At 38.6% G+C, this 27,854-nt stretch overlaps 1 protein-coding gene across 1 annotated transcript; it reads right to left on the bottom strand.

Moving 5' to 3' along the window:
* Positions 1–229: 229 nt before the first annotated feature.
* PRRC1 (proline rich coiled-coil 1) lies at positions 230–26,886 on the bottom strand. The gene is made up of 9 exons (XM_066274258.1): positions 26,735–26,886; positions 20,292–20,418; positions 19,305–19,694; positions 16,833–16,993; positions 13,682–13,784; positions 11,584–11,747; positions 9,571–9,674; positions 5,847–5,949; positions 230–3,107 (listed from the first exon to the last, which is right to left on the bottom strand). The coding sequence occupies exons 2-9, from the start codon at positions 20,395–20,397 to the stop codon at positions 2,898–2,900; spliced, it is 1,341 nt and encodes a 446-aa protein (XP_066130355.1). The 5' UTR covers positions 20,398–20,418; positions 26,735–26,886; the 3' UTR covers positions 230–2,897.
* Positions 26,887–27,854: the final 968 nt, after the last annotated feature.

Raw genomic sequence — 27,854 nt, 5'->3', positions numbered from 1 at the left:
TAATGCTATCTCCTGTCTTCTCCCTAAATATTGTTAATTCTCTGACCAGGTCAGCAAGTCTAGTATATTTGAACATTCCAGTTCCCATTTGAAAGATGGTGTATGAAACTGCTGTTCTGTAAGAATTCTTGGTTAGCCAGGTGTTTAGACAAAAAAAGGAATATGGAGCCTTCTAATATAATATTAATATGCATAAGCATTTAAAAAATCACTACACACCTCTGGGAAATAAGTAGAGGTATTATTTATTCATAACATATTTACATACTTACAAAATTGGTTTATCCAATATATCCTCCATAGTACCTTAGAAATGAACACGATATTCTAGGAGTAAAACTCCAACTTTCTTAATAATTTATGCATAACCCAACATCTTTTAGGACACAAAGTTTGGCTTCACAAAACAAATTCCTGCCAAGAATGTTTCTCTAGCCAAAGAACAAAGTAAATCCAACAACGTATTAAAGTACTTGAGTTGACCCTGAGTATATAAACTAATTTGCATAATTTTAATAGAAGTACATAATACACGTTCATTTGTACTCTTACCTACTTATACTTACTATCATACTACAATTTTTTCTACATTCAGTCATCTCAACTGCCTACCTTAGAAATCCACGAGTGAGAGGAAAAAAGGATGGGGAAGTAATGATAAGAGTCCCAAAAAACTACTAGTATTGCCTAAAATTTTCCAACTCAAGAAGTCTGTGGCACAATTCCATGTCCAGTTTACTGAACAAACTTACTAACAGGAGGATCTTGAACTGAATAATCGGAGTATTTCTGTCAACTGAAGGTGATGTTACATTCCTCTTCCTGCATTTTTTCCTGTTGTTTCTTTCATGCTACTAAACCACAGACATGTCCAAACTTATAAAATTCAGGTAAGTCGTCCTTGAAAAACTTCAAAATAAAAAATACTGCAAACATGACTGAAACAACAGCAGTGAAGGACTGTATTTAAGACAGATTTCTTTCCCAAGGAGCTTGAGGGAGAAAAAAGCAAACAGCCCCAGTCCCACTCTCAGAAACGCCAGAGTGGGAGCTATAAGGAGATGAGGAGAAAGAAAAAAGGACAGGGGGCAGTTGGATGACTGCTATAGGGAACCGAGGTCTTAAATGGATGGTCGGTATCTTACACCGAAACACCACCATGAGCAGACTGCTTGTCTAACGCTGCTGTGGTGTGTGAGAGACAAGTTGCTTTTAGGATCTGTAAAATTTCCCAATAGCAGGAGGGAAGTAGCAAAAACATTTTAATCAGGAATACCGTCCTTCATCCATAATCATAATTAGTCATCAGGCCATGCCATGATAAAATACTGTTAGAAAAGGATAGCTTTGAAAATAAAGGATAACACAACTGATAGAGGAAGACTTCTCATATCCATGAAAGATGGAGAAAATATAGATGAACTGTTCTATAAACACAGATAATGAGGGGGAAAATTATTCTGACCCTATTATACCACAACAACTCGTTTCATCTCTTTTAATGACAGCCAAGTTTGAATTTCACTGAACAATCATCATACAGTGCTTGAAGATTAACATCTACATATCATAGTTGCAAAATTAGTACTCATCTCATCCCTGGGTAAAATCCAGCAAAAATACAAAGCAAACCTTACACGTATGACAGTGCAGGATAAGAGTTTCAACACCCTTTATAAGATTGTGCTAATTCTTTTTAAATCACACGAACTGCATAGAAGAGTAAATAAATTACATTTATATAAGAAACTACTTTTGAAAAATTATTTGAACTTGAATATAGAGTTCAAAAGTATAAGACAAAATTTAATTCTGATTTACATAAATCCAAAAATAGTAAATATATTTGGGAGAAAAAAGTTTTCTCTAAGTACCAACATAATAAACGAAATAAACCAGATTGAATATAGGAGTTTGACAACTTCCATAAAAAGGCAGAATGCCACAAAGTTAAAAAAGCAGTGTTTAAGGCAAACTTATAGTAAGTAACCTTCATAAAAATAAGAGGCAGACAATCCTATTAACAAAGTAATTCCCTCTCAAACATTTCTCTATTACAGTGGGAAAATATGAATGGAAGCAAAATTAATGGCTGTTGTCAGTTTACTAGGAAATACTGAATAGCATTAGTCAAAAATAATCCAAATACTTCTGATTTTAAAAAATACTCAAATCATTTGCCACTTAGTTGTCATACAGCAATTAAAAAATAAACTATATTACCCTAATGTTCAGAGAATAAATCTGTAAATGCCAGAATTTTAAAAAAAGAAAAAAATGTAGATATATTCAGACTATGTGTGTACATGGTAACCAAAAAGAAAGTAACCAATTCTGTTATTTTGTCCCATGTTTAAAATATGCATAAAAATGTGCACCATTGTGCACCACCTCCCTACAAGTAGGTGTTTTAGGGAAATAGGGTAAATTGTTGAGCACACCACTCGGTATCAGATCTGAGATCATGTGCAGGCACAAAACCTTCAAAGACTAACAAAGAGATTCATCCTAAACAAAAAGAAACAATGCTTTTAAATATTCAATGAACGTGTTGTTTTCTTAAAAAACTAAATAATCAAGTACATTTCATTAAGTTAAATGTCTTAACACATGAATTTGCCACTTACAAATTTGGTTTATCAAATTGTCCTATAAAAATATTTATATATTTCTTTTGAGATCTACAGTACATGAACTTGTATGAGCATAAAAAGGCTCTTTCTTTTCATCTACGGACATGACACTATGCCTTTTGAAGGGAAAGAATAACTGCAGCCTGCAGGACAGCCACCCAAACTGCTAGCCCACTGAAGCTCTCCAAGCTAACAAGGTAAAAATCTCTTCTTTACCACCAAGTGCCAAGTGAGGACGTCTCAGTGTGCTAGGTGAGACTTCTCTCACATGGGCCTAGGGGGCAGGCGCTGTTTATACATGCCTGCTATGGCTTTGGCTGCGCTATAGATCATCTGTCGACGTGACATGCCAGTGAAAGCCACGTGCCAATCAGTCCGGTTGACATTTACCAAGCTCTTTTCTAGGACTTCGCCCACCGTCACCAAAAGGCCTGACCATCTCAGATTGTAGTCCTGGGGAGTTAGACTTTGAGCCTATGGGAAAATAAAATAGATATTTACAATACATTCAAAATATCATTGGAAATAGCTGTAAGAGACATTTTTTAAGTTCATTTTTAGCAAGAGAGGAAAGAGAAACATTGATTTGTTGTTCCATTTACTTATACATTCATTGGTTGATTCTTATAAGTGCCCTGACCAGGGATCGAACCCACAACCCTGGTATATCAGGATGACACTCTAACCCACTGACCTACCTGGTCAGGGCCTATCAGTGACATTTCAAAGTCTTTCGGGTTCCTTTTACTATAGATGATAACAAATCCGAGAAACACAGTCAATGCTGCCAACTATACGAAGTTGCAAGCTATGAAATAACAGAACATTGCTCACCTTTAATTTGTTGAAAATGACCACATTACGCTCATTTTGTTATTCAAATATAATCTAAGTCTTAAATCTAATGCCTCTACCAGAGCTCAGTGTCAGAGGGCTCCAGTTCTACTTCTATATTCAGTGTCACTTAAGGTTCATAAGATTAGTACTAAAACAGAACTATTATATCTTTACAGTAATAGCAATTCAACTAGAAGGTGGGAAACTGCATATTAGGCTTCAACTCACTTTGGAAAAGAACAGTCCAATTAATTTGTAGAAGAGTATCCCCATAAGCTTCATTTTTATGTGAATAAGTTAATACATGTGAGGTACTGCCCAGTCCAGGGTAGCACCAACCATCCTTACATCATTCATACCTGATCCGCTCCCACTCAAATCATTTATTCACCTTCACAGGAATAAGAGAATGAACCCATTGCTTGATATCGAAGAACGATGTAGTTTTTCTGTTAGGGTGTTAACTATAGTCCACAGGAGTACATCCATATGTAGAACAGACTTACAGTTATTCCCAAATGTGCTGTATATTACAATCACCCAAGATGCTTTTTCTGAAAAAGCATTTTAGAAAACCGCAGATTTTCCCACCTAAGACCACTGAATTGGAAATTCCACAGCAGGTTCCAAGAGAAAGAGTACATCCCTATGCTTTCTGAGTAAATGTGTGCAAACAGCCCAGCAACTGGGGAGCCTGCTCTAAGTCTTCTCCTCCACAACACACACTGCAGTATCTCCCCAGGCTCCAGAGAAGAGATGCAGCAGACTTAGATCACTATGCTCAGCAGGGACACTATCCCAGGTGTGCTTCTCAAATGTGACACATACACGACCCTGAGGATCTTGTGACTCAGTACCTCTGGGCGAGGGCCCAAGAGTCTGCATTTTTAACAAGTTCGCAGGTGACACTGAGGGCACTAGGCCTAGGATCAGTTTTTTTTGTTTTTTTTTTTTTTGTATTTTTCTAAAGTTGGAAATGGGGAGGCGGTCAGACTCCCACATGCGACCAACCGGGATCCACCCGGCATGCCCACCAGGGGGCGATGCTCTGCCCATCTGGGGCGTCGCTCTGTTGCAACCAGAGCCACTCTAGCACCTGAGGCAGAGGCCATAGAGCCATCCTCAGCGCCCAGGCCAACTTTGCTCCAATGGAGCCTTAGCTGCGGGAGGGAAAGAGAAAGACAGAGAGGAAGGAGAGGGGGAGGGGTAGAGAAGCAGATGGGCGCTTCTCCTGTGTGCCCTGGCCGGGAATCGAACCCAGGACTCCTGCACACCAGGCCGACGCTCTACCACTGAGCCAACCGGCCAGGGCCATAGGATCAGTTTTGAGGAAAAGGTATTTGATATTATCAACTAAAATCCAGCACAGGTGAGTTTTTGTGGGAGGGGGTAGGAGAATCCTTTATATTTGTTTAACAAGCATTAAGTATATAAAGTATTTTCTAGATTTTCATTAATATACATGCTGATAAAATAACTTTCTAAAGGGCTGACTTCTATTCCATAAATACAAAACTCCAATAAGGAAGGACAGACTGAAACTCTCAAGATGGGTAAAAAAGAAACAGGGAGGACAGCTGAATGGCAGGAATAAAAGAAAGGCATCTCAGCACACACTGTGTGCTCCCATCTTAATTTTGAACCTCATGACAAAAATGTGCAATGACAACAGGAAAAAAAACCCAAATGACATCCTGACACCCTCTGAATACCACTCTTCAGAGTTAACACTGTTCGCTGCATCCTTCCAGGCCTTTTGTTTTCTATTCATTTATATAGATTTTAAAGTATATATGTGTATAAACAGATCATATTAGACACAGTTTATTTTTACTTAGCAAGGTAAGTTTCACTATTTATATATAATTGTATTAGTATATATATAGTTTGATGCTTTGTTCTTTGAGCATTACACCTATTTTTTCCAATGTACAGTCCTAAAACTAAAATAAAAATTGTCCTTTTGCAATGGTCATATGTGTAGCACAGGGGTCAAGGCACATATGAGAAAGCAATCAATGAACAACTAAGGTACAACAACAAAGAATTGATGCTTCTTATCTCTCCCTTCCTGTTTATCCCCCTCCCCCCCCACACACACCAAAAACAAACAAACAAACAAAAAAGACAAAGACAAAGACAAAGGAAATGAAAGTAATGGGAAATTAAATTTGAGATAGAGGGGAAACAAAATAAAAGGTAAACATAAAACAAACAGAAAGGTAAATCATTTTCTCTTAGGGTAAAGAACACAATTATTTAAAAAAAAAGAAGAGAGAGGAAAATAGTGATAAACCATGTCCTGTATCACCTTTGCAAGGACAGCTGGAAAAGAGCACTAAGTTTCCCTAGCATGACGGAAAGCGGAAAACCAACCTGCTGCACGAATTCCAAAGGCACTGGCGTAGCTTGTGTAAATGTTTCCAGATGAATACCATGGACCGGGTCTTCAAGGATCAAACAACCAACATCAAACCACCTGTAACAGATGGTGAATTTCAAGTTATATGTGAAATAAATGTTATAATGAATAGACAAAATGAAAAAACAAGTGACAGCATTCAGATAAAATATCAGGCAGATTTCAAAAGGGAAATGATTTATAGTCAATTTTCAAGAGATAATCTATAAAATTTCCACTGGCTTAAATCCAAGAGGAGAAAGAAAACAGTGAACAACAAAAATAAATGAAAAATTATTTATCATAACAACGAGACTAAGAGACATGGACAAGAGTGTGGTGGTTACGGGGGGGGGGGGAGGGAATGAGGGGGAAGGGGAAGGGAAGGGGGAGAGGTACAAAGAAAACTAGATAGAAGGTGACGGAGGACAATCTCTCTTTGGGTGATGGGTATGCAACATAATTGAATGACAAGATAACCTGGACATGTTTTCTTTGAATATATGTATCCTGATTTATTGATGTCACCCATTAAAATTAATAAAAATTAAAAAAAAGTTCCCTTTCTTGTTAAGATGGGGAAGAATGAGACCAGAAGTAATCAAGTAATGCCCTGGACATGTGCTCACAGTGGGGCCAGTGAGTCCACATTAGGACTCCAAGGTCCCCTTTGCTCTCTAGAATACCAGCATGCTCCCGACCTGTCCACCCGGGTATCCCATCTCTTCAACTCCATAAATCTAAAACTGCAATGCCATAACAGAATGTGCAGCAAGAAAATGTTCAATCCCCTTATTTTTACAAATATGTAGCTATAATAAAGTGTTAACAATATAAAATATATTAAGATATTTATTTATATATGCAAAGGAATAAAGTACAAACAGAGTAACATAAGCAACTTTGCTGAGTATTGAAATGTCTGTAATATTCATATCCTAAAACTGTTTCAGGTTAACATTGAACAGTTTTTTGGTATACTAATCAATATTTCATTTTGCATGATTTGTGTATGATGAAGGTGGTGGCGAGTAATCGCAGTGACTCGGGATTTGGTATCAGGACAGAGACATTCAAGGTAGAAGTATAGAGACTTCCGGGGCACAGTGACTACACATTAGAAGAACTCCAAGGTCCCCTTTGTCCTCTAAAATACTATCATGCTTCTGAACCTGTCAACCCGATATCCCTCTCTCTTCAACTCCATGAACCTAAAACTGCAATACCTATCACACCGACCAAACCTCCTCCATGTCTTTCCCTGCAGAGCTGCTGGCTGAGGGAACTTGCAGTACCCCCTGCCCCAGGGAGAAGGAAGAGTGGCAGTCTCCTTCCACTGGCCGAGGTCAAATAACACAACAGACAAACTTACTCATTTGAGCATGCAAATAGTTTGTCATACATAATATTTTTAAAATGTCATGAGAAAATATAGAACATTTTCTATTATTTCTATCATTTATATTCAGCCAACAAGAAAAGTTATCATCATTGGTCATTAGGAAAGTACAAATCCATGTAAGATCACTTCACACCTGTTAGAATGGCTATTATCAAATGTTGGAGAGGCTGTGGAGAAAAAGGAACCCTCATTCACTGTTGGTGGGACTGTAAAGTAGTACAACCATTATGGAGGAAAGTATGGTGGTTCCTCAAAAAACTGCAAATAGAACTACCTTATGACCCAGCAATCCCTCTGCTGGGTATATACCCCAAAACCTCAGAAACATTGATACGTGAAGACACATGTAGCCCCATGTTCATTGCAGCACTGTTCACAGTGGCCAAGACATGGAAACAACCAAAAAGCCCTTCAATAGAAGACTGGATAAAGAAGATGTGGAACATATACACTATGGAATACTACTCAGCCATAAGAAATGATGACATCAGATCATTTACAGCAAAATGGTGGGATCTTGATAACATTATAAGGAGTGAAATAAGCAAATCAGAAAAAAACAAGAACTACATGATTCCATACATTGGTGGAACATAAAAATGAGACTAAGAGACATGGACAAGAGTGTGGTGGTTACCAAGGGGGGGGGGGGGAGGACATGGGAGGGAGGGAGAGAGTTAGGGGGAGGGGGAGGGGCACAGAGAACTAGATAGAGGGTGACGGAGGACAATCTGACTTTGGGCGAGGGGTTTGCAATATAATTTGATGACAAAATAACCTAGACATGTTTTCTTTGAATATATGTACCCTGATTTATTAATGTCATCCCATTACCATTAATAAAAATTTATAAAAAAAAAAAAAAAGAATGGCTATTATCAAAAAGGCAAGAAATAACTGTTGGCAAAAATGTGGAGAAAAGAGGGAACCCTTACACACTGTTGGTGAAAATGTAAATTGGTATGGAAAACAGTATGGAGGTGTGTCAAAAAATTAAAAATAGAAATAGCACATGAACTAGCAATTCAACTTCTGACTATTTATAAAACACTAACAAAAAAATATAAGCACCTCCATGTTCATTGCAGAATTATTTATAAGAGCCAAGACATGGAAGCAATCTAAGTGTCCACTAATGGTTGAATGGATAAAGAAACTATGGTACACACACAGGAATATTATTCAGCCATTAAAAAGAAGGAAATCTTGGCCCTGGCTGGTTGGCTCAGCAGTAGAGCGTCGGCCTAGCGTGCGGGGGAACCGGGTTCGATTCCCGGCCAGGGCACATAGGAGAAGCGCCCATTTGCTTCTCCACCCCCCCTCCTTCCTCTCTGTCTCTCTCTTCCCCTCCCGCAGCCAAGGCTCCATTGGAGCAAAGATGGCCCGGGCGCTGGGGATGGCTCCTTGGCCTCTTCCCCAGGTGCTAGAGTGGCTCTGGTCGTGGCAGAGCGACTGCCCAGAGGGGCAGAGCATCGCCCCCTGGTGGGCAGAGCATCGCCCCTGGTGGGCGTGCCGGGTGGATCCCGGTCAGGTGCATGCGGGAGTCTGTCTGACTGTCTCTCCCCGTTTCTAGCTTCAGAAAAATACAAAAAAAAAAAAAAAAAAGGAGGAAATCTTGCCATTACGACAACATGTATGGATGCTGAAGGCAGTACGCTAAGAGAAGTCAGACAGAGAAAGACAAATATTGTATAATCTGATTTATATATGGAGTCTGAAAACAAATTTAAAAACGAAACTCAAGCCTGACCAGGTGGTGGTACAGTGGATAGAGCATCAGACTAGGATGTAGAGAACCCAGGTTCAAACCCCAAGGTCACCGGTTTGAGCGTGGGCTCATCTGGTTAGAGCAAGGCTCACCAGCTTGAGCCTGAGGTCACTGGCTTGAGCAAGGGGTCACAGGCTCAGCTGTAACACCCTGGTCAAGGAATATATGAGAAAGGAATCAATGAACAACTAAGGTGCTACTATGAAGAACTGATGCTTCTCATCTCTCTCTCTTCTAGCCTGTCTGTCCCTATCTGTCCCTCTCTCTGTCTCTGTCACACACACACAAAAAAGAAACTCAAGAGCTACAGAGAAAGACTGGTGACTGCCCAAGGCTGGAGGTAGGGGTGTGTATGAAATGAGTGAAGGTGATCAAAAGGTTCAAATTTCCAGTTATAAAGGATCTGTGCAGCTGGCTGTTAATAATACTGTATTGTATATTTGAAAGTTGCTAAGAAAGATCTTAAGAGTTCTCATTACAAGAATGAAAATTTGTACCTGTTTAAAGAAAAATAAAACAAGCCTCTTACTTGTCAGGTAGCAATTCTGCAATGAAGTTTTCTACTGACACAGCAACCTGTTTCTCATGGATCACTCCAGTTCGACGCAAGGTATCTATCCGTTCTTGGGCACCCTGAACAAAACAGTATAGGCTAGAAACCACTGCAAATCATCCCATATTAAATATACTAATTTATAAATAAGCAATTCATGTATACATTTACACAAATATATATATATATATATATACTTGTTATAAATATTCAAATGACACAGAAGACAAAATGAAAAAGTCCAATTGTGTTCCTCTCAGTATTAACAGTTTGGATTATACATTCTAACATATTCTAACATGTATTATTTTGGTTGCTATGAGGAAATGGATCTATTTTTATATTCTATGTTCTAAATGGTTATTACTAGTATAAGAAAAGGATGTGTTTTTTTAATGTTAATCTAGCAACGGGTTCTCTTACTGAATAAAAATCTTTAATTAATCCCACAGTAGTTTTTCAGTAGATAATCATATCAATGGTACATGTTTATTCTTTCTTCTGATTCCCTTTAAATATAACCTTAAAGTATGCACCAAAATAAGTTTTTTAAAAAATGGAAATACATACATTACACTACAGCTTATTCAGGAATATTATCATTAATGAAACAAAACTGAGGGGCTGCAAACACTATACAGATAAATCAAAATTATAACTATATCTTTTAGTAGAATATTAAAAACTATTAGGGGATTGGTAGGATCTTTATAGAGACTGATCCCTAACTCTCTGAAGGTGATATCTCAGGGGTGCACTACAACAAACTATCCCTAAATTTTATGATTCCAGGGAACACAGACTAAGTTTGTTCATTTCTTTGTACACTAAAATATTGGACTTTTATATACTTCATAACCATCAAAAAGTATTTAACTGAAATTGATTAGCACCTGTAAGAGATAGGTGCCAATCACCTAGGTAGACAATTTTAAAAACGTTTTTTACAGAATCCAGAAAAGAAAATGGAGAGGGTTACATTGACAATAATTAAATGTAGCATCTTTTGAAGTCACATTGACAGAAATTTTAATATTACTCCCTACCAATGTTTTGAGAATGGAATTTTGCCTTTATTTTCCATTTGTATAGGAGGTCAGAATCAGGTAGTATAGAGTCCATGCTGAAGTAATTATGTTGGAACAAAATTAAGATACACAAAGGCCCCTGGTGCTTACCCTGTACTCTAAGAACTTAAACTAAGAGACTCAGTTTACAGGAATTAAAATTTTATGGTATTAAAAGTAAATGCTTGTAGATATTAACAATACCTGTATTTATTAAATATAAGCTATTTAACAATGGTCATAACTATGATTGGCATTCAATAAAGTATTCAGTGGTATGTTTTTCTGTCGTGCTTTTCCTTGGTGACTGCTGTTGTAAAATGGCTCCCTAGTGCTGTCTAGTGTTCCTAAGCAAAGACTGATGTTCATTATGGAGAAAAGATGTGTGTTAGATAAGCCCTATTTAGGCATTAGTTATAATACTGTTAGCTGTGAGAATTTAATGTTCAGCTATGTATACATTAAGGTGGATTTAAACAGAAGCAGACATAAAACAAAGTTATGTATTGACCGGCTGGCAAACATGCTGTAACTAGAGGCTCACAGGAACCTAATTCTGAAGAAATACTAAGTATATTAACAGTGATAGTAATAAAAAGCCTATGGGACTCCACGGTTATTATATCTTCAGTAATTATGTTCAGATGTTAATGTTAAGATTGGGTTAGAATCTCTTTTAGAAGCATCTTCTTTCTGTGCTTTCTGCATGTGTTTCCTCCCTTCCCCCAATAATCAAAACCCACCTTAGGTTTCTTTAAATTAAAACTGCACCATTTCTTCATAATACTACCAAGTTCTTTAATTAAAACCAAGCTATTTCATTATGTAAAAACCAATTAGCTCCACACAAACCACAGGATTATTACAATTATGAAAAAATTAACTGCCAAGTTCTATACCCTGAAGGTCTTCTCTTACTCACCTTTAATCCAGCTGCATAGCCCACTGGTTGTGGGGCAATATTCGACTGAGCAGCTTCCCCCATAACCACCGCTAAGCCGAAGACCTCCTGGAAGGCATCTCGGACAGCAGCAACTTTTACTTCTTTATTTGAGGTCACTAAAATATCCAGTTCACCTCCAGATTCTACAAAGACCAGAAGAAAATTTCAATTCCAAATTAAAATAATAATCGGTCACTGATACTGCTAAATGATATTTTTTTACAAAATGATGTACTGTATTTCCCCATATAAGATGCTCCCATGTATAAGCACACCTTAATTTTGGGACTTGAAATTTTAAAAATGTATTACATAGTTATTAAAAATTCAAATTTTATTCATCATAAAATTCATACAACTCCTCATCACTGTCAAAACTCCCATCCACTAGCTTGTCCTCGTCTGTGTCTGAAGATGAATCACTGTCTTCAACAATGAGCACAAAAACAAGCACGAAAAAAGGGAAATGCAAGTAAAAAAAAACTACAACCACTGTACAACAGACCCAGTTTTTAGACCCCAAATTTTTCGGAAAAGGTGCGTCTTATACACGGGGAAATACAGTATGTCAACATCAACTGTCTAGAGCAGGGGTCTCAAACTCGCGGCCCACCGAACAATTTTGTGCGGCCCGCAGACTAATCCACGAAGTTCAAAATATTTTGGATAAAATTAAGTAAGCCTAGGGGCCTACTTGTATTTTTCATTTCTCTAGCATCCTAGCTAGATATTAGCTTAGTTAACAGCAGTTGTGATGCGAACTACAGTTTCTGGTCGTTTTGTGACACTGAAAAGTGTTGCGTAACAGTTGCCTTTTGTAGACCTAGTGCGGCCCGCCGAACGGCTGTGATCTTGCTCTGCGGCCCATATGCTGAGTGGAGTTTGAGACCCCTGGTCTAGAGCATGGATAGTCAACCTTTTTATAACTACCACCCACTTTTGTATCTCTGTTAGTAGTAAAATTTTCTAACCATCCACTGGTTCCACAGTAATGGTGATTTATAAAGTAGGGAAGTAACTTTACTTTATAAAATTTATAAAGCAGAGTTACAGCAAGTTAAAGCATATAATAATAATTACTTACCAAGTACTTTATGTCGGTTTTTCGCTAAGTTTGGCAGAATAAATCTTTATAAAACAACTTACTATAGTTAAATCTATCTTTTTATTTATACTTTGGTTGCTCTGCTACCGCCCACCATGAAAGCTGGAACGCCCACTAGTGGGCGGTAGGACCAGGGTCACTGGTCTAGAGGATCCTCGGTAATGAGGATTCATAAGTGGTTAAAGAAGCTTTCACAACAAGCCTAGTAATCAGACATTATTCATAAATAGATTAACTTCCTCTACATGTATTATTACTGAGTTAAGCATAAACACACTTATTTAAAATAGAAAACTGGAGAAAAGTTAAAACCAAATATGAACTAAGCATCACTTCAAATATAAACAGTGAACAAAGCAAAAGTCTTATAAAGCAACACTAACTATGTTTACATTTAAAATCATTAAATATGCTCCTAAAAATTCATATCTTTTTACTCCTCTGAGTTTTTCTGAGGAGTTTTCAAAATGCATTTAATGGTGACTAAGAAAAAAATGTATTAAATATACCAAAACTGAGACTTGATAATCAACATAATATAAGAATATAAGAGGATTTGCCTGGCCAGGTGGTGGTGCAGTGGATAGAGCCTTGGACCAGGACGCGGAGGACCCAGGTTCAAAACCCCAAGGTTACTGGCTTGCGCATGGGCTCATCTGGTTTGAGCAAGGGTCACCAGCTTGAGCCCAAGGTCGCTGGCTTGAGCAAGGGGTCACTTGGTCTGCTGTAGTGCCCTAGTCAAGGCACATATGAGAAAGAACTACGGTGACGCAACGAAGAATTGATGCTTCTCATCTCTCTCCCTTCCTGTCTGTCTGTTTCTGTCCCTCTCTCTGTCTCTGTCACAAAAAAAAAAAAAGAGTATAAGAGGATTTTCACTGACTATAGGACCTGTAGAATTACAATTAGTGGCTGACACTGGCATGCACTTAAAAAAGATATGGCAGATGCCAATCTATCTGAAGTACGCACTGATATATGGAGCCATGCCAGGGTCCAGCGTCGTAATCATGCTTTCGACGGAATGTTTTGTTTTATCAAGCACAGATTTCACCACAGGATTCCCAGCTACACCCTGCATAAAATAAATCAACATAAAAATACCCATTCTCCACAAAGACCACCATGCTCACCTGATAATGAAAGAAATTATTTAAGTTTCTAATACATCACAGACTGGTACTTTTGTAAAATATAAGAAAAACAAGGTTATGGCGATATTAAATTTCTATTAAGTTTTAAAACACTTACTCTCAATTTCTCTTACCTATCATAGACCCACAGTCTGCAGACCACACTTTGAGTTGCACTGGTATGGGACTATGTACCTTGCATGTGTGTGTGTGTGTGTGTGTGTGTCTATGTGTGTGTCTGTGTGTGTGTGTGTGTGTGTGTCTATGTGTGTGTGTCTGTGTGTGTGTGTGTCTATGTGTGTGTGTCTGTGTGTGTGTGTGTCTATGTGTGTGTGTCTGTGTGTGTGTGTGTCTATGTGTGTGTGTCTGTGTGTGTGTGTGTGTGTCTGTGTATTTACTTCATTTCTAAGTATATATTATTTCAATTCATTTCCATTTACTTATATGAAAGACTAGGTAAAACTTGCCCATGAAGGTCCCAAATAAAGACTGGGATCAGATGTCTTTATAGACCCACAGTTTGTTCCCTAAAAAAATATAGTAAAAATATTTCTCCTATTTATTCCCCAAAACAGTTACCTATTACTCTAATACAGTAATTTTCAAGAGGTATGCCACAGAAATTTTATAACATACAATGCCTCACTATTTAGTCAGGGGCACTTACCTCTTTTCCCTTAGAATGTTAGATAAAAAATGACAACAGCCAACACAACAATAGCCATCTAGTGTGAATGAATCAAAATTATATCTATTTTTCTTTTGTCAGATTGGCAAAATATTTTTTTGGTGTGCCACAGAATTTTAGTAATTAGTTTATGTATGCCATGAGATGAACAAGGTTGAAAATCACAGCCTTAATATAAAATATTCTCTATGTTCTACTGGTTTCTTCTTTTTCCTAGTTCCTGTTTCTGGTTTTATTAATTCCCAAATTCTCCCTTTTAATCCTCTGCATTCTTTTCTATTTTCTTTCAACTAGTGTTAGCAGTCAATATTATATTAGTTTCAGGTGTATAACACAGTGACTAAATATTTATATTGATATAACTTACAAAGTGATCCCAGAATAGGCCTTGTACCCAGCTAATTTTTAAAACCACACTATTAGACAGAAGGAACCAGGTCTGAGTACTTCCTTCTTATGCTATTCTTGTCCTGTGGTAAAAAATACTAGAGAGCAATGTCTCCAAGATGGCACCTGGCTAACAAACATGATTCTGCCTCTTCCAATCTATCACTAAACCAAGGTTACTCAGAAAAGCAGATGAGTTTGTTAACACTGACAGTTAAGACTGTCAACCTTTTGCTGACTATCAGAAGAGTTAATCACAAGACCTGTGGAGCTAAACTGGGCATTTCAACTGATAACTGACATGCTCTCAACAAGAAAAGGAAGTAATAGTCCTTATATAAAGAAAATCTTTAAAAACCAGAGAGAGATATTAAAAAACCAGCTTAGAAAAATGTCATCTTCATAAGACATGAAAAATGTAGTAAATCAATTAACCACCTAGTAATATAAAAACGTTTAATATACAAATGCAGGCAAACCATCAGCAGAATATTGGGGGGCGATGGGAAGAGCTTGACAGAGCAACTCCAAAATTCATCAAAAAATGGCAAAAACTAGTAAAGAAAAATCGGCAAACATATACAACCAAATATTAATGTGTCTTTATAAATACAGACTTGAAACTGACCTAGCTTACTCATCAATGAACATCCCCACATCAGCACACAGTAGGCTTTCAATAAATATTAAAATAGTTTACAATAATTAAAATGATGTAGTACTACTGCAAGGACAGACAAAGCAGTGGAATAGAATACATAGCCCAGACTAACATTAACCCAAAATTCAGTAACTAAGATAAAGATGTCATATCAAATCATTGGAATATTATATTGAAACATTTGATTAAATGGTTGGAAAAAAAAAACTAAAGTTGACTTCAACCCCATATAATGAAGTACCAGCTACATTAAATTGGTTAAGTGTAAAAAAACATAAAAGAATTAGAAGATATCAAAAAAATGTTTACCATATATTGTGGTAGAAAAAGGTCATTTTTATCATAAAAAAACTGAAAAGAAAAATGACTGATAGAAACAAGTCTTGAAAATTTAGAAGCTTTTGTGTTAAAAAAAAACACAGTAAAATTAAAATGTTAGGTTAAAATGAAGAAAACTACAACATAATAGCATATAACAAAATATTCTTACTATAATATGAACTCTTATAAATTAAGAAAATCATTCCAAATCAAAGCAAAAAACATGAATAGCAAATTCACAAAAGAAAACCTTTAAATGGCAAAAGAAATGTAAAAAAAAATGTTCAAATTCAGTAATAAAGAAATGCAAATTAAAACAAGGTATTTTTTTTCCTATAAAATTAAAAAAGATCGTATTTCAAGTTAATTAATCAGTGCTAGCAAAGTGAAAAGTGCTGTAATAGTCTTTTTTGGTATAACCTTCCTGGACAGCAATATGTATCAGTAATTTTTAAAATGTTCACTCTAATATTTATCAGAAATTAATTCTCATAAAACAGACATGAACATAAAGATCTGTATATAAGCATGCTCACCACAGTTTTATTGACAAGAACTATTAGAAAATGCCAAAGCACATTAGCAAAATAAAATACGGGAAATAAATGCAATGGCATGTAGAGAAAAGCAGTGAGAAAGAAGACCTCCGAAGCTCATTTCCGGCTAGAAGATGTGACTGATCTATGCGAGGCAAGGATAAACAAAAGACACAAAATAGTGTGTGTCCACATGTCACTACCACACCTGATTTTTTACAAAAAGAGATACATTACATAGATATGCACATACAAAAGATTGAAACTACTGAAAACTGGTAAAAGAAAAAGGATTCTTTTCCTTACACCATTTTGTATTTTCAAAATTCTAATAAACATCTGCGTAAGTTTCACAATTTAAAAATTAATCATGGTTTTAAAAATACATACAGCTTACCTTAATAAAACCCCAGAGCCCACCAGCAGGCACTTCATCCTGAACTCTAACAATTCTAGGATCTTCTTGCTCCTCTGGAAAAGTAATAGCTGAAGTGGTTCCAGTTCCCTGGGCCAGAGACGTCAAACCGGCTTGCTGAGTAATGGGGGCTGGCAAAATACCTAGTTAATGGCAAAAAAATGTTAATATATGTAACTTACTACACAAACTACTTCCTATAAAAAGATGATATAATATATGAGATGTACATTTTAAAACAGCTTAGATAATGTAATTATATACGCGGGCATTTCAAGATTGAGTTATGAACTCAAACAACATAAACCTATTCCAAAAAACGAACTTCTTTTTCATAGGCTTATACCTACTGTCCTGAAAAAAAGGACAAAATGTAATAATCAAAAAATACTATTTAGCACTAGGATATGGAAAACTAGTTCTAATCTCTTTTTTAAGTGAAAGGAGGGGAGATAGTAAGGCAAGACTCTCACATGCACCCCAACGGGGATCTACCCAGCAACCCATCTTGGGCCAATGCTCAAATCAACCACGCTATTTTTAGCACCTGAGGCTGACCCTGACACTCAGACCACTAAGCTCTCCACAGCACCTGGGGCAATGCTCAAACCAATCAATCCATTGGCTGCAGGCAAAGATGGAGAGAAGAGAGAGGGGGAAAGAAGCAGAATGTTTCTTCTCTTGTGTGCCCTGACCAGGAATCAAAACCAGGACGTCCATTCACCAGGCCAACACTCTATCCATTGAGCCAGCTGGCCAGGGACAGTTCTAATCTCTCTAATGCATAAAAATAATTGATGTGAGCACCCAAGCCTATCATTTAAAAGACATAGCAATTAGTACATATATTCTATATACCTTATTTTTAACTGAAAAAGAAAATTCACATATACATAAACTTGAGTATAATACTTGTCCTCTGCATAAAATTTTATTTGTAAAGGTAGATACACAAAGTTGGATAATAAAAATTACAACAAAGTTGCTTCCTTTCCTAAAATGAGAAACAACAGGCAGAAAATGACACAGATGAAGTTTTGATACTGGTTTCCAACAACCAATCCAATGAGGCCAATAGTAGGTATAGCTGACCTAGAAAAGGAAATGGCCCAATATCACCAACTTACAGCACAAATGAACTTTTATTTGGTTTTGAATTTTTACTTGGCTAAATATAACTACTCCCTGGATCATTCAGCCTAGATAATTTTTTTTTTTTTTTTTTTTTGTGACAGAGAAAGAGAAAGGGACAGACAAGGACAGACAGGCAGGAAGGGAGAGAGATGAGAAGCATCAATTCTTCATTGTGGCACCTTAGTTGTTCATTGATTGCTTTCTCATATGTACCTTGATGGGGACGGGGGGCTATAGCAGAGCGAGTGACCCCTTGCTCAAGCCAGCCACCCTGCGCTCAGGCTGGTGAGCCTGCGGCTCAAACCAGATGAACCGGCACTCAAGCCAGCGACCTTGGGGTTTCAAACCTGGGTCCTCTGTGTCCCAGTCTGATGCTCTATCCACTGCGCCACAGCCTGGTCAGGCCATTCAGCCCTGATAATTTTTTCAGTAAAGTTTTAAAAACTTTCAAATTTTACCTTGATGTTTCTCTATAAGTGCAAAAAATGTTAAAACAAAATTTTGGAATTTTGTCTGATATTCCATATACTAATCACGGACTACTAAGTTTTACAACTATAAAAATCATATACTAAGTTATATCAGCTTTATTTTAAAATTTTAAATGGCAAAAACATGAGAATAGGAAACTCAGGATGTCAAAGAAATGAGTTTAAAACGTTAGTGCAGAGAAACCGAAACCTTCGTACACTGCTGGTGAGAAAACTTCTTTGGAAAGTAGCCCTGGCAGTTATGGTCAGCAATTCCATGCGATGTACATACGCAAGATAAGTGAAAATACGTCCACACAAAAACTTTTACACAAATGTTCATAGAAGCATTCTTCATAATAGCCAAAAAAGTGGAAACCCGCTGACGAGCTGAATAAACAAACTGTGGTATATCCATTCAATGGATTATTATCCAGCCGTAAAAAGAAATTAAGAGCTGATGCATGCTTTATGGTAAGTGAAAGAGGTCCATTATGCAAGGCCATACATTATAAAATGTTCCATTAACATGAAATGTCCACAATAGGCAAATTTAGAGAGACAGAAAGTAGCTTAGTGGTGGCTTAGGGCCGTGAGAACATAGGAAAAAGTAAGGAGTGACTACTAGTAGTTATGTGTGGTTTCATTTGGGGTGAGGAGGTGATTTAAAGGTTCTAAAATTAATTGCGGTGACGGGTGCATAACTCTGTAAATACATTAACAAATAATAAACCATATGTACACTTTAAATGTGAGTTATGTGGTATATAAATTATATAATGATAAAGCTGTTATTTAGAAAAAAGAGTTAAGTATAACCATTTATTTCAGGTATCAAGAAAAGAATTACCTGTTACTGGAGGTGCAGAAAATGATGGCATCAGGGGTGTCTGGGGAGCTCTTCCTGCATGGCCCCTTGTAATGTCATAGGCGGAACCAACCGAAAATCCCGAGGTAGGAGGACCCACAGGGGGCACGGATGGAAGAGTACTTGGGGCAGAAGGTGAGGCTGGGAAGTCGGATACAGGGGGGCTGGTGAAGGCAGGAGCCGCTGGTGGAGGAGCAGAGGGAGGTGCAGCAGTAACAGGTGGGGGAGCATTAGGAACTGGTGAAGGGGGCACGAAAGGCGATGCTACTGACAGGCTCACGGGAGGCAGGGACGGCTGAGGGGTAGGGTATGCGTGTGACCGCAAGGGCTGCGCAGACGGTACACATGGAGAAGAAAAAGAGCTGGTTACAGCTAGAAAAAAGGGAAGAGAAAAAAAACCACAAAATTGAAAACGCTTTTCATTTAGTTTCCAAAGTATCTCATTACTTTCTTCTTGCAAAATTTTTAAATATAAGAGACCATATCTCAAGATTTTTAAAGTAATTTAAAATAAACAATAAATATGACTTTCAATCCCCGTAAGTAAAGGAAGCAGTTACATAAATTTAAATTATGGTATTGTTCACAAGTAGACTTTGTGTTTCTATGTTTGCTTGGATGTGTTTTCATCAAGTAAAGCTGATGTGAGTATGGAAACCTACACACTGAAGGCCCACAAACGTTTCGGGGTGTTTATCATCACAAAGTCATAGAACTCGAGGCAAGGTCTTCTGGAATGGTTTTGTCTTAAGAAAGATGATTTATGGTCAATTTAAATATAAAGAGTAAAAGTTTACCTTTATAAAGCAAAAGATACATGTTTACTGTCTTTGTGTTTAAATTAAAGAAGATACTAATTTTGCTTCACCTTGGCAAATATCAGAGAAGTTTTAATATATGCATTATTTTTTACACTGACTCAGAAAAGGTAAGAGTGTCTTCACTGTCCTCATGCTAGACGACCAGTACCTAGTGGAATGCGGGTGGAAGACATCGCGGTGGCAGCAGCCAGTCCCGCAGGATTCGGTGGAGGAGTCCCGGGTGGTGTTGTCTCTATTCCACTCTCTTCCATCATTTTTCTTCCAGGTATGATATACTGCAAAAATATAAAAATGTAGTAAGTATTACACAGTAGTCAAAAGTATATTTTTATAGCTTGTACAGTTAGACAATAATTTTAAATAATGATCATTAAAAGACAATGTCTCAGCCCTAGCCAGTTGGCTCAGTGGTAGAGCGTCAGCCCGGTGTGTGGAAGTCCTGGGTTCGATTCCTGGCCAGGGCAATAGGAGAAGTGCCCATCTGCTTCTCCACCCCTCCCTCTCCCCTTTCTCTCTATCTTTCTCTTCCTCTCCCACAGCCAAGGCTCCACTGGAGCAAAGTTGGCCCTGGTTTTCAGAACAGCTCCATGGCCTCTGCCTCAGGTGCTAGACCAGAGGTCAGGAACCTGTGGCTCTTTTGATGGCTGCATCTGGCTCATAGACAAATCTTTAATTAAAAAAAATAATGTTAAAAATATAAAACATTCTCATGTATTACAATCCACTCATTTCCTACCGCTCATGTTCAAGGTTGTGGGTGGCTGGAGCCAATCACAGCTTTCCTCCAGGACAACAAATTTTTATTGGGTAATGCGTACGTACACGGGTCGTTGTATGGCTCTCACAGAATTACATTTTAAAATATGTGGCGTTCATGGCTCTCTCAGCCAAAAAGTTTCCCAACCCCTGCGCTAGACGGAGCAACAGCCCAGATGGATAGAGCATTGTCCCTCTAGTGGCCTTGCCGGGTGGATCCCGATCGGGCACGTGCGAGAGTCTGTCTCTCTGCCTCCCTGCTTCTCACTTCAGAAAAATACAAAAAAGAAAAAAGAAAAATGTCTCTACGTTTTTAATACCACTTTTATTTCCAGATAAAAGGTCTGCCAAAACTTCTAAAAAAAAGCAGTCTGTGAGAATGTTAAATACTCAAACAACCTGTAACATTTTCATACACATACTTATTACTGGGAAATAATTTTATCTGAACTATATAATTAATCATGATTTTATGTTAACTATGTAATTAACTATTCAATATATTTCATAGAAAATTACTAGTTTACTTTCTGCCATATGAATGAATGTTAGATTTATATCTAGTTTCAGTCACCATTACATTTAAAATAAAAATAATTTTGAAACACTTCCTCTTTCCCCATCAAGCTCCTTTTAACATTAAATAATAATAAAATGTGTTCAATTCTCTGTTTTCCTCACATTCTAAAACACACCCACTAATGGCTAAATGATATACTACTCACAAAAATTAGAGGATATTTCAAAAAATATGAAACGATAAAAAAGCATTTGATATTTTTTTATTAAACAAGAACATCAGAAAAGCAAACAAGTTAAAGAAAATTGTTCAATTATGCAAATGAAATGCAAAACCAACTTTTATTTCATTGGTGAAAATGCACTATACAAAAAACTGAAAGTACTGGAGTATCTGCATGTTCCCTGACCCCCTAATTATTGTGAGCAGTGCATGTCTTGGGTTTTAGAAAAGCTAACTATAGAAAAATTGCCACTAGACATGAGGGGTTAACACAGGCGTGACCAACAGTTTTTGCCTCCGGGCCAGATTAGAAAGAAAACTTTTTTCACGGGCCGGACGAAATATTAAAATTAAAAAATGTTAAATACAAAAATGATTCGTTTAAGTAAACAAAATTTTATTATATAATTTGTTTATGAATAAATGTAAGTAATTTAGTAAAACAAATTAACAAAAAAATTAATGTGACGTGTTGAGGTGCTTTGCATGGCCTATTATTTTTTTAATACAGAGGTACCTTGAGATACAAACAGACCAACATAAAAATTTTTTAAGATACGAGCTGCAATTCAGTCTGTATTTTTGTTCGAGAACCAAGCGAAATTTCGATATGAGTCGTGATTCGGGAAGCTTCTGCTAGTTGGCGCGTTGGCGCATGGGTCCAGTATCGGCAGTTTGATATATGAGGTGACCAACTTACCAGCTCGGTTACAGAATGAATTAAATTCCTATCTCAAGGTACCACTGTATCTGGCTCTATACTTGTAGTAGCTATTCTTAACACAGCCTCCAAATGTAAATCACTCAATCTTGATCTTGTACTTTTATTTAGATTCATTAAAGAAAAAGTTTGTTCACAAATATAAGTTGAGCTGAAGATTACTAAATATTCCTTGGCAAGTTTTTAAAAATTTCCGTATTTCCCATTATTCAATTGCTTATAAAAATTGCACAGACGAGTACAAAAGTTGTAAATCTTTATAATGGAATTTTTAAAAAAAATGAAGTATAGCGAATCCATTCGACCAATTATTGGAAGTTAACCCTAGATTAGTCAGTCACATGTGGATTCTTTTCTGCATAACACTATCTTCTTAAATATCTCGATTTCCAATAATCAAAGATGTTTCCGCTTCTGAGTAGCTGAGACTTTAACTTTCATTGTTGTATAATGGTTAGATATCATAGTTTATGTATAACGATTTAAAAGTACCACTTATTTCATTTCCACAGTGTGTTGTGTAGAGAATATTAAAAATTAAATCGCGGGCCGCATAAACTCATTTCGAGGGTCGGATCCAGCCCACGGGCCATATGTTGGCCATGCCTGGGTTAACAGGTAATAATGATTAGAAAATACTGAAAATTCCTTTAAAATTGAAAAATTTTCAAGCCTGTCTCTAGCATAAACTCAAAACCTCTGAATACACAAAATTTGTTTTTGATGTGTTTACTTATTTAGCAGTGAGGTCGACTGCTTGCCAAGCACTTTGCTGCCTCTGGAAAACAATGGACACAGAAATGGGACACTTAACAGTCTAGTCCAGGAGACACTCAAAGACTAATACCAGTGTACAATGAATTGTAGCCTGAATTCTGTGCTCTGAGTGTAAGAATGGTTCTGTTTGATAGGAATATGATTTTGACATGAAGGTCAGCAAAGGGTCCCCAATGATCTGAAGAATGTGCATAATTTAATTAGGCAAGGGAAAGGAGGTAAGGTCAAATTCCAAAAAAAAAAAGTGAATGTATAGGAGGTATAAAGGCTCTAATGAGGTAGACAGAATAAGACATATTCAAAAAAACCCATGTGGCACAGAACAGAAAAGAATGAGGGCTGGAGGCATAAGGCCGTGTTGAACCTTATAAGCCAGGTTATAGAACTGGGTTTTTAAAAGACAGAGAAGGTCACTAGACAGCATTTAAGCTGGAAGTGATATCTTTTGAATAACTTTCTGAAGAAATTTTATATTGACAGGAAGATGCAAAAATAAAAGAGATCACGGGTACCCTTAACCCAGCTTCTCCCAATAGTAGCATCTTATGTAACTATAGTACAATGACTAAATCTAAGAAATTAACAGTGGTACAATACTAGCAACTAAACTATGGACCTTATTTGGATTTCATCTGTTCTTATTTTATTCTATTTATTTATTTTTTAAATGAGAGAGGAGATAGTGACACAGACTCCCACATGCACCGCGACCAGGATCCACCCAGCAACCCGTCTGGGGCTGAAGCTCAAATCAACCAAGCTACTTTTAGTGCCTGAGCCTGACATGCTCAACCAACCAAGCTATCCTCAGCACACAGGACAGCCCCCATAAGAAAAAATTGTCTGGCTCCTAGATCAATAATGCCAAGGTTGAAAAACTTTGGCTTAGACTAAGGTGGTAATAGTAGAGATGGATAAGAGTAGATTCAAGAAATGTTTAGGTGGCAAGACTTAGTGATATACTGGATATGGGGCAATGACAGGAAGATGTTTGACTTGCACAACTGGCTACAGATGGTGGTATCATTCACTTAGGGAACACTGGAAGAGGTTAAGGCAGGGGTTGGGAACGTATGGCTCATGAGCCAGATGTGGCTCTTTTGATGGCTGCATCTGGCTCACAGATAAATCTTTAATAAAAAAATAATAACGTTAAAAATATAAAACATTCTCATGTATGACAATCCATTCATTTCCTACTGTTCATGTTCATGGTTGCGGGTGGCTGGAACCAATCACAGCTGTCCTCCGGAACACCAAATTTTTATTGGATAATGCGTAACGTACACGGGTCACTGTATGGCTCTCATGGAATTACATTTTAAAATATGTGGTGTTGGCCCTGGCTGGTTGGCTCAGTGGTGGAGCGTCGGCCTGGCGTGCAGAAGTCCTGGGTTCGATTCCCAGCCAGGGCACAAAGGAGAAGCGCCCATCTGCTTCTCCACCCCTCCCCCTCTCCTTATTCTCTGTCTCTCTCTTCCCCTCCCGCAGCGAGGCTCCATTGGAGCAAAGATGGCCCAGGCGCTGGGGATGGCTCCTTGGCCTCTGCCCCTGGCGCTGGAGTGGCTCTGGTCGTGGCAGAGCGACGCCCCGAAGGGGCAGAGCACCACCCCCTGGTGGGCAGAGCGTTGCCCCCTGGTGGGCGTGCCAGGTGGATCCCAGTCGGGCGCATGCGGGAGTCTGTCTGACTGTCTCTCCCCATTTCCAGCTTCAGAAAAATACAAAAAATAAATAAATAAATAAATAAAATAAAATAAAATATGTGGCGTTCATGGCTCTCTCAGCCAAAAAGGTTCCCAACCCCTAGGTTAAGGTATTCATTTAATATCTCTGGGGCATGGGTAACAGAGTGTCTATACTGGGCATGTTGAATTTAAGCCCCTTGAAACATCCAAGGAAAGACAAGGTCTGCAGCTTACAAAACACATAAGTATGGGTTCCTTCAGTTGACTCATTGTCTCTAAAGTCATGTTCTGAAATGAGATGAAAAAGCGAATACAAAGTGAAAAGAGACGAACCATCCAATCCTGAAGAACAGACAGGCAGAAGACAAGGAAGGGTACAGAGAAGAACATGAGATGACCAGAAAGATAGGAAGAAAACCAGGAAGACTGTGCTGTCCAAAAGCCAGTGTTCCAAGGCAGAAACAAGCAACCTGCAGAGATGCCATAAAGGATTGATTTCTGAAAAATTCAATGGATTTCTTAATGTAGTAAGAGATGTTTCCATGGAAGTGGAGACAGAAGTCAGTCTGAACTGGACTGAGGAGTGGGAGGTGAGGCATCTTCCCTTTGTTTTATTACTTATTCATTTCCTACTACAGATGTTACCAAGTCCTTAAGGTGGCTAGTGGAAGAAATATTTAAAGATCATCCTCATCCCCAACATTAACAAATGTGTTGGCAAAATAACTTGCACACTGAATACAACCCTTAACATGGAAGAACTGGTCAATTTGTTTCAACCCTTGAAAGCTGTACTATTTGAGAACTGGCTTAATGACAACATAGGATAAATTATATATATATATATATATATATATATAAATGTAATACCTCTACGAAAGAAAAGGTATTGTTATAAAATAACAGTGAAGTGTCAGAGTGGGTAAAAGTTTTAGCGCTCAGGTGTGGGCACAAAAAGTAATATTCATGTATCAACATTAAAATGGATGGCTATTTACAAGGATACAAGAAATGGAATAATGGAGCTTTGATAACCGTAAAAGCAATGACTGTTTATGTACTACTGGTGCAAAAGATGGTCTCTATTACCAGCGAGGGAGCAGAGTCTGAGTTTTTGTCTGCATTCTCAGCTATGGCTCCCAAAAACTTCCCATACATGTTCGCTTAATTAAACAGGGTCGGACAGACGAATGGAATGCCAAATGTACACGGTGTCCCCGAAGACTACTTTGAATGACAAAAAGTCTCTTAGACATAAATTCTGCCTATTTAAGATATATATATATATATATATATATGGGCTACCCTGTAAATTGGCCTAAAATAGGTCCTAGGAACTAACAAAGCACAGTACAAAAGTTCCCCAGTGCGGTGTTAGGCACTGAACCTACGGGAAGATAAGCTACTTCCCACTGCCGATCCCAGTTTGTTGACCCAGCCAAGGCGGGAGCGGCCGAAATCCTGTTAGCGGAGACAGCGGCCTCCCCATAGGCACTGCCACGTCTCCAGGCCAGGCTGGGCTGGGCTGGGCTAAGGTCAGCGTGCGGCAGCCGCTGGTCTCGACCCCGAAAGCCAGCACGCTGGAAGGTGGAGCCAAATGGCCAGGGGCGCCAGGCTCGGACAAGAGCGAAGTGCCGGGACAATACCCCCGAGATGCGCCCACAGTACACCCCGTGGCTTGCCTCGCGAAGCGCACTGGCGCCGAGCTACACCCTGCATGCTCCCGCGGCCGGCTCCGGGAATGAACCACTGCGGGCTCCCTCAAGACCCTCGCCTACCGCTGCGCCTGCCGGCTGGCCGGCCCGCCCACCTTGCAGGGACTGCGCCCCTCGGCGCCCGGCTTCGGAGCCGGCACCCCATCCCACCGTCACCCCGGCATGCACCCGCGTTGCTCCCAGGCTGACGCTCACCAGAGGGACCGGAGACAGTGCCTGCCCGGCAGCTGAAAAGTAGGGGACAGGGAAGTCGGGGTGCTAAGGTTACAGCTCTGAGAAGACGAGAAAGATACACACAACGCTTCCCTCCGCGCGTCCCCGCCTCCAAGATGGCCACCGGCAGCGCATGCCCCTGCGTCTGCCACGTAGCCGCGTGCTGCCCCACTAGCCCCGCCCCACTCGCCGGGAGCCCCGCCCTACCCCGCTTGCCCCGCCCCCAGACCTCTGGTCAAACCTGTCTGCGTATACGGTACTTTGGTCCCAATGTCCTGCCCGCCCAGACCTGGCGCTATATTTCTCCAGAAGCATTCTCCAGAACTGCCCTCCTTGCCCTTCCACAACCCAAACATGCTAGAATGACACTCTTATTACTACTAGTAGCTCACTTATCCTGTGCTGTGGCTATCCATGGGGATAAAGATGAACCAGCCAAGGTCATCTAGTCCAGTCCCCACCTCCAGGAACGACCTCATTCCAGAAAACATGAGACTTACTTATCTGATGTTTTTTTCAAAGATTTCCAGATAACAGCAATTGCATCAGGGGAGATAGCAGGGTGGGGCAAGGTAGCAGCTACTGTACTGATTTTTCCCCAAGTACATGTATTACATTTTTTTCAATGAAAAAACAAAACCAAAGATTATCAACTTTCCTAACCTCATATGTTCCATTTAAAACAGTGGCTGAAACAGTCATGCTCAATAACATATATAGTACATTAAATAAATCGACGAATAGAGTGCAATGGAGAAAAATAAGGAATCTGAAGTCAGAAGTTCTGGTTTGGGTCTGGGACTACCCTAATACCAATTGTGCAGTTGTGTGACCTTGCACAACACTTAGCCTCTGTATTTCCAATTGTAAAATGGTAATAATATTATCTGCCTTCTCTTAGGCAGGTAAGAAACAAAGTAAGGTATACGAGAGCACTTTTTAAAACTGCCAAGTGTGTTTAATACATAAAAAATTGTTTTTCTTGTTCCCAAATTCCTTTAGGAACACATTCATAGATTTTCACATTAATTTATCTCTTGGACTTGAAAGATTTAAGCATTTTAAAATACCTCACGGAAAAGTTGATACAGCTTAACTATAC

Source organism: Saccopteryx bilineata, chromosome 4 (assembly GCF_036850765.1).
Source record: "Saccopteryx bilineata isolate mSacBil1 chromosome 4, mSacBil1_pri_phased_curated, whole genome shotgun sequence".
Taxonomy (NCBI): Eukaryota; Metazoa; Chordata; class Mammalia; order Chiroptera; family Emballonuridae; genus Saccopteryx; species Saccopteryx bilineata.
Note: the sequence above shows the minus strand (reverse complement) of the source record. Positions and strands in the feature narration are given on the sequence as shown.